Source organism: Lemur catta, chromosome 17, assembly GCF_020740605.2.
Source record: "Lemur catta isolate mLemCat1 chromosome 17, mLemCat1.pri, whole genome shotgun sequence".
Taxonomy (NCBI): domain Eukaryota; kingdom Metazoa; phylum Chordata; class Mammalia; order Primates; family Lemuridae; genus Lemur; species Lemur catta.
The window spans coordinates 14,945,727-14,953,382 of record NC_059144.1 but is presented as its reverse complement, the minus strand read 5'-3'; the positions used below and the strand labels follow the sequence as shown (position 1 = coordinate 14,953,382).

At 55.9% G+C, this 7,656-nt stretch overlaps 1 protein-coding gene across 1 annotated transcript; it reads right to left on the bottom strand.

Annotated features, from left to right (window-relative positions):
• Positions 1 to 453: 453 nt before the first annotated feature.
• Positions 454 to 7,163, bottom strand: KCNS1 (potassium voltage-gated channel modifier subfamily S member 1). The gene is made up of 4 exons (XM_045529147.1): positions 6,977 to 7,163; positions 5,193 to 5,271; positions 3,664 to 4,727; positions 454 to 1,396 (listed from the first exon to the last, which is right to left on the bottom strand). Exons 2-4 carry the CDS (start codon positions 5,266 to 5,268, stop codon positions 932 to 934), a joined length of 1,605 nt encoding a protein of 534 aa, XP_045385103.1. The 5' UTR covers positions 5,269 to 5,271; positions 6,977 to 7,163; the 3' UTR covers positions 454 to 931.
• Between the last annotated feature and the right edge of the window lie 493 nt (positions 7,164 to 7,656).

Sequence of the window (7,656 nt, the reverse complement as noted above, 5' to 3'; positions counted from 1 at the left end):
CTGGGCTGGCTTGAATTTAGTGCCCGCTCTGCTCCACTTGGCTTTCCTCTCGCTCTGGGTCATGGACTTGTGACCCTTCGACAGATGGGCTGGAATCTGGAGACGGGGGCAGGGAGTGGCCCACCTCTCATGGCAGGTCCTGGCACAGTTGGGTCTAGACTTGAAGCCTCAAGCCCTTTCAGATTTTCTTTAACTCAAGTCAGCCCTGGGAGGAAGGTGCGGGAGAGTATTGCTTAGCAAATCTTGCACATCAGCTGAAGAGGCAGTTCCCTTCTCTCTCTCAAGACTCATCTTTGAGAGCTGACTCCTGTCAGAAGCTTCTAGAAAAGAACCATAGCTGAGATCCAGGTATCATTCATCCAAATCTCCTGTCTGGTCTTTTGTCTTACTCTGAAAGGGGCCTCTCACCCTATGAATCAACTTTGGGGATCCAGGAACCCCTTAAAACCTCATGCAAACTTCATGAGTTCAGAAGAAAGAGGGAGTTGATGGAGCACTGGTTCCAGCAGACCAACAAGCCTGGCTTCCAAACTTGACTCTGCCACTTCTATTGTGTGGGTTTGGGCGAGTCATTGCTCCTCTGAGCCTCGGTTTCCTCATCTGTGAAATGGGGATAATTCTCAGGGCCAAACACTGGCTAATATATAGGAGGTGCTCAGGAATCACTGGCATCCTTTCGACTTTCTCTCTCCTGCTCACGCCTGCTTCGTGGACGGCTTCCAGGCTGCTCTCAGAATCTTGCAGAATCTAAGTATTACCATGTCCTGCCCCGGGCCTTGGGAGGAAGGTATGCAGCTTCTGAGTCCCTTTCCTCAGGCCAGCATGAGTGGTCCTGAGAGGTTCACTACCACGAAGAACTTAAGAGGGGAGGAATCTCTGCTCTGTTCCAGCTGACTGCAGGGGCGTGGGAAGGGGTCATGGAGCCCTGGTTTTAATAAATCTGTGGCTTTGGAGACTCACTGGGCGCCTCCAGGTCTGCAGACCTTCCCTCCTGAGAGGTCTCTCGGGATGTCTCCAGAGACGCGTCTGACACCCCGTCGACACTGCTCAGCAAGTCCTCAAACTCCCGGTGGCCGCTGTTGCGCACGGCTGCCTCCAGAGCCTTCTGGCGCTGGTAGAAGTGGGAGAACTTGTTGAAGATGATGGTGATGGGGAGCGCTACCACCAGGATGCCCCCTAGGATGCAGCCCGAGGCTGCCAGCTTGCCAGCCAATGTCACCGGCACCACATCCCCGTAGCCCACGGTGGTCATGCTCACTGTGCCCCACCACCAGCAGGCCGGGATGGTGTCAAAGCCCACGTCCTCTTCCTTCTCAGCTGTGTAGGCCACGCCGGAGAACACTGACACACCCACGGCCAGGTACAGCAGTAAGATGCCCACCTCACGGTAGCTGTGCTGAAAGGGAATGCAGGAACCCAAATCAGAGCTGGCCGGGTTTACAGACCTTGTATTGGGTATATGGGGAAACTGAGGCCCGGAGAGCATAAGGAACAGGTCCAAGTCACAGAGCAAGGTAGAGGGGCTACCAAGACCCAGAACCCCTGACTCCAAACTAAAATCTTCCAACTAAAATAGGAAGCAAAGCTCCCTGGGATTGAACACAAGCCTCATTTCTGTCGTCCAAGGTGCCGGCTGGGCCACCACTGCTTCATCTAACTTGAGGGTTACTGGTGGCAGTAGCCAGTGACGGAAGAGCTTGTGATTTTCACACTGTTGCAGGACCAAGAGAACCATAGTTTATATTCCACAATGCAGAGTTGGTTTCATGTACTTTTGATTTGTTTTGACAAGTAGGAAAATACTTTTTGCCCCTCTAGGAAGCTGAGAGGCTGTAGGTTCCCTAGACCATGCACAGGATGCACTTTGCTATGGCAGTCCCCGTTTGCTCCATCCCTGAGGCCAACCACCAGGGCAGTGATTCTCAAAAAGGCAATTTTGCCCCTGAGGGGACATTTGGCGATGTCTAGAAACATTTTTGGTTGTCACAACTGGGACAGGTGTGCTATTGTCATCTAGTGCTTGGAGGCCAGGGTGCTGCTAAACATCCTACAATGCACAGGACAACTCCCCACATTGAAGAATTATCTGGTCCCCCGTGTCAAGGCTGAGAACCCCTAACCTGGACCAGGAACTCTCCAACTGTAATGTGTGGCGGAATCACGTAGGGATCTTGTTTAAAAAGCAGAACGCAATTGAGTAGATCTGGGGTAGGGCCAGGGCGTCTGCACTTCTAGCAAATTTCCAGGTGATGAGAAAGCTGCCAGTGGTCAGCGGCCTCACTTTCAGCTGCAAGGCTCTCATCTGGGGTTATCTTACACCTGTATATCAGGCCCCGGCAGTTCCCATCAATCCTCTTCTCCCTCCTTGCAGACAAAGCTGGCAGCACCAGGCCCTGGCTCTCTGCATGGTGGAGGCAAGGCGAGTTCTGGGGCAGAGGGAGCTTCCCTGCAGAGATGCTGAGCTCAGGGGGTCTGGCTGATGGAATTCCCTATACCTGCCCAGTGCCCTAGGATTCTGCCCAGGTCACCTGCCAGTACCTAGTCTCCTGGTAGCCCTGCCGTAAGGGCATGCAAGAGGCTTTACTAAGCCATGGGTGGAAGGGATCTTTTACCATTTTCTGGGGAGCGTCAGCAGGGTTGCAGGGAGCTTTAGGAGACAGAGCATGAGGCGCTGGAACCAGGCACAGCTGGGTTCTTCCCTAGGCTCCACCACTTACTAAGGAATCTCCAGCAAGTCTTGTCACCTCTTGGAGCCTCAGTTTCCACATCCACAATAATACCTGTCCCCGCCAGCTCCCTACGCCCTTGGGTTAAAATCCAAAGTTGTGGGCCAGGAGTTCATGGCCCTTCAGTACCCTGCTGCACTCACCTCTGCAATCTCACCTCCTCCCTTCATGCCCCCCTCCCAGCCATTCATCCTGCCCTCTCTCCAGGCCTTGGCACAAGCGGTTCACCTTGCCTCCCTCCCCAAACCAGGCTAATTTCCCTGCCTCGAGTGTAAGCTTGCCAGGGCACTGGTTCACCCCCAGCGCAGCACCTGGCACAAGGACGGTGCTCAATAAACTGCAACCAGGCTTTTAAAAGCCAACCCTCCAACCTCAGCTTCTTCATCTACGGGAAGAGAATAAATAATAGCATCTTCCTGAGGAAGCTGTCCTAAGGACTAAATTGATAATGGATGTGAAACGGGCACAGATTTAGGGCTCAGTATTAGTGTGGGGGCTATTTCTAGACTTTGCCTATTAAGGGAGACCTATGACTGTCTGTGCCCCCGATAATGCCAGAAGAAAGGCTCTGGCAGAGAAGCCAGTTAGCATCCTGCTTTGCACATGTGTGCTATGTGTTATTTTATGTTTGACGGATATATCAAAAGTGACCTTTGTCTTGTTTTCTGTTTGTTTTGAAAAGGAAAGACAAGCAAAGCTATGCCTCAGTTTTCTCCTTGGGAAACAGAGGTGACAGTAAGCTCTTCCCTACAAGGCTGTTGGGAAGGTCAGACCAGATGTGAAACTGTACACCTAGCATCTGGCTCTGTGTCTGGCACAAGGGACTGCATCTCAGTTCGATGTGCGCCTGGACGTGCCAGGTTTGTAAGTTCGCCCGCCAACCTGCCCGAGGTCTCCCCGCCTCCCTCCACCGCAGCGCGGCCTGCTAAGGTCCTACCTTGAGCGTGGCGCCCAGCGAGCGCAGCCCGGTGGAGTGGCGCGCCAACTTGAGCACACGGAAGATGCGCATGAGGCGGAACACCTGCACGACCTTGCCCAGGTGGCCGAGCTCCTCGCCACTCGTGCCGCCGTGGTTGTTGCCCCCGAGCGCCACGCTGGCCAGCAGCGTGAGATAGAAGGGCAGCACCGACACGATGTCGATGAGGTTGAGCGGGTGGCAGAAGAAGTTGCGCGTGCTGGGCGCCAGCAGGAGGCGCGATGACACCTCGAAGCTGAACCAGGCGATGCAGAAGTACTCGAGGCGTCGCAGCACCGGGTCGTCGCGCACGTCTTCCGCGCTGCGGCCGGCGGCCACCGTGGCCACGGCGGCCGCCGCCTCACGGGCCTGGTACTCGGGCAGGCTGTGGATGCACATGGCGGCGATGGAGGCGAGCACCACGCCGATGGAGACGCAGCTGAAGAGCTTGCTGGGCAGCGAGTAGCCCGGGTTCTCCATGGTCAGCCAGAGGCGGCGGCGCAGGCGGCCGCAGCGCGCGGCGCCGTAGCGCGCCAGCTCGCGCTGCACGTCGGAGATCTCGTCAGGGTTCGGGTCCACGCTGCTCGGCGTGTCGCTGTCCTCGTCCCAGGCGCGCGGCCGCGCCACGCGCCGCTCCAGGTAGCGCGCGCGGCAGCAGGCGGCCAGCGCGTTCTCGCCCAGGCCCCAGTAGTCGGCCTCCTGGCCGAAGGCGAAGACGCACAGCTCGTCGAGCACGTGCAGGCGGCCGGTGCGGTAGAAGTGCAGCAGGCTCAGGAAGAAGCCCGGGTGGCGGTCGAAGTAGAATTCGCGCGCCGCCGCGTCGTAGTCGTCGCACAGGCGCCGCGCCTGCTCCTCCGACTTCGCGGCCTGCAGGCGGCCCAGCCGCGTGCCCGGGAAGCGCGCCAGGGCGCGCGCGCTCAGCCGCCGCCGCACGCCGCCCACGTTCACGCGCAGCGCCTCGTCGCTCCGCCGCCAGGGGACCCCCGAGTCGGGCTCCCCGGAGTCGGGCACCGGGGGCTCGCTCACCGTGGCTGCAGTGCTCCCACCTGCGAACACCGGAGGGGCGCGCTGAGGAGGGGTCCCCAGGCCTCCCGTCCAGGAAAATCGTGTTAAAATATCTTACTCCATCCACCAGCCAGGGGGTGTCGGAGGCTCTGAAGTACCTGGTATGCGGTAAATGCTCAGTAGCTGTCAAGTACCCTCTGGACTGAGTCAGGCCTGGATTTCAATACCCCCAACCCCCAACGGGGCACATTGGCCAAATCGGTGACCTTCCACATGCCCATTTCATTTTCCTTCAGCGGAAAACGAATGCTGAGATCTACCTTGAAGGATTATGAAAGCAATGGAATGGCAGGGTGTCCGGGCACCTGGTGGGTGCCCATATAGGGGGTCTCCTGTTCCCCGACAAACTTGGATAAGCACACCAGAAGTCTATTGTGGGATCTTGGACATGCCGGCCCTCTGAATCTTAGTTTCCTGCTCTGCAAAATGGGGATGTTAATACTTACCATCTAGGGGTGCTGGTGGAATCAGTTTAGACCAGTTGTTCTCAAAGTGTGTTCCCCGGACGAGCAGCATCAGCATCACCTGGGAATTTGTGAAAGATGCAAATTCTCAGCCTGCCATAGATTTACTGAACCAGAAACTCTGGGGGTGGGGGTTCAGCAGTCTGTTTTAACTCGCTTCAAGGGTGATTTGGATACATAGTCAAGTTTGAGAGCCACCGGCTTATAATTATGTAAAGCATCTGTAGAGATAGACCTGACCTTGAACCTTGGCTCTCTTGTGTGACCTTAGGCATGTCACATCACCTTTCCGAGTCTGTCAAATGGAGATAAAAATACCCACCTCTAAGTGCGGTTAAAAACATTAAGTGATCTAATATATTTATTGGGCCTGGCTCACGGGGTTTACAAAATTATCCACCTGCGTCATTGTCTTCTGGAGTCAGGCAAACCGGGTTTATATCCACACTTGATGCACCTGGGACCTTGAGGGAGCTCTTCACTCTCCAGGACTCACTTTCCTGCACACGCACAACGCAGACAAGAGTGCCTACCCACAAGGATGGCTGGAGGATTAAGGTAGGTTATGGAAAGTGCTCGGCCTTAGTGGATACTCAGGAGGGACTCAGGTCTTTCCACTGCCCACTGACTCCTGGCTCTGCTGGAACTGAGGGCTAGTGACTCACATCCTGACCCTTGCTAATGTCATCTGCACTGTGGGCTCAGTAATGCCTACTTCCCTGGGTGGACTGAGGATCAAGTATGCATCAAGCCAGCCCAGTACCTGGCAGGGAGCCCAAATGCCCTTCACTTATCCTGGGCTTGGTATTAAGCTGGTCCTTAGCTCTGTCACTTGTGTGACCTCAGGCCAGTCTCTTACCTGCTCTGGGTTTTAACTTTCTTACCTCTAAGAGAATGGGGATAATGGCACTTTGGATGAACAGTTACTGTATGTGTGCAAAGCCCCAGAACACAGTCGGTGCTCAATAAGCATTGACCCCTTGTAGTTCCCTCTGGTCAGACCTGCATTCAGATTCCGAGTCTGCCACTTACTAGCTGCTGACCTTGAGTGGCTCATTGCCCTCTCTGGGCTTCAGTTTCCCCCTCTGTACCCTGGGCAACACTATACTTTCCATGAGAGGCCAGGAGGATTAAATGATGCAAGATGTTTATCGGCAGCACAGTCCCTGGCACATAACCTGTGCGCATAAATATGTGTGTTCTGCAGCCCCACTCCCACCTCCACCTGGATTTGGCATCGGAAGATGAACTTTCTAATCCAGTTCCATCACCCACTAGAGGCATGACATGGGGCAAATCCCTTCATCTATCTGGAACTCACTCTCCTGCTCTATGAACTGGGTTAATTAGTTCGCCAAACATTTCCTGACAAGAATCTGAGTATCAGTAAGAAAGATTAAGTGACTTGTTCAAAATCACCCAGCTAGTCCACGGCACAAATAAGGCTGGAGACCAGGCTTTTTGATGGGAGAGTATTTCCACACACTTATTTTGAGCACCTGCTACCCGCCAGTCGCTTGGCTGGGCTTTGTACACACCGCACTCTGTTTAATCCCCACAGCAACCCTGCCAGGGAGGTTTTCTGCTCCCATTTTACAGATGAGCAAGCAGGACAGGCTTGGCTCTCCCCAAAGCCTGCCACCCCAAGTCGCTCCGTCCTTGGGGGCCTCGCCTGGAGGGGGAAGGAGCACCGGGAACTCCAGGCAGCCCCGTCTCCCACTTGGGACCTTGCTCGGACCACGCCCCTCTCCGAGGAGGCCCCTTACCTGTCGCGGGCCCTCCCGGGCGCCCTGTGCGTGTGTCCCCAAAAGCGCCGAGGCTGGGGAGCCTCTGGCTGTGCTCGGGCTTTTCTCTGTCCCGGCGGCCCCGCCGAAGCTCGCTGCTGTCTGCGGCCCCGCTGCACCCTCCTCCTGCTCCTTGTCCGCCTCCGTCCCCGCGGCTGAGGACGCATCGATCGCTGCCGGGGGAGGGAGGGAGGCCGCGGGCGGCCGGAGGCGGTGGTTTCTATTCTTGACTTGATTGGATGGTAGTGGTGTCTGGAGACCGGACCCAACAGCCAGGGCATCCTCCCGAGTCGGGGTCCCGGGAAGGAGGGGTCATTTAGGCGATGGGGATCCCCCTAGGGAGGGATTGCAGCTGAAGCTTCTCTGGCAAAGGAACAACAGTGCGGTTTGCTTAACTGAGTGCTTAGTATGTGCCAGGTACTTCATCTGCTGCAAGTGACTTATCTCAGTTATTCCTGACACAAAGTAGACAGAGACAGGCTCTTATGTCCCCCATTTTACAGATGAGGCCCAGACACCTGCTCAGACTGTGGAGGTCTGAGTAAGGGAGTTGTAGAAGGTGGCTTCAACTCCCTGGGACCCCCAGGCTGTGCCCAAGCCAGCTCAAGCCCTAGCTCTTCCCAGGTGAGCTGTGAAGCCTGAAATCGGTCCTTTTGCCCCCT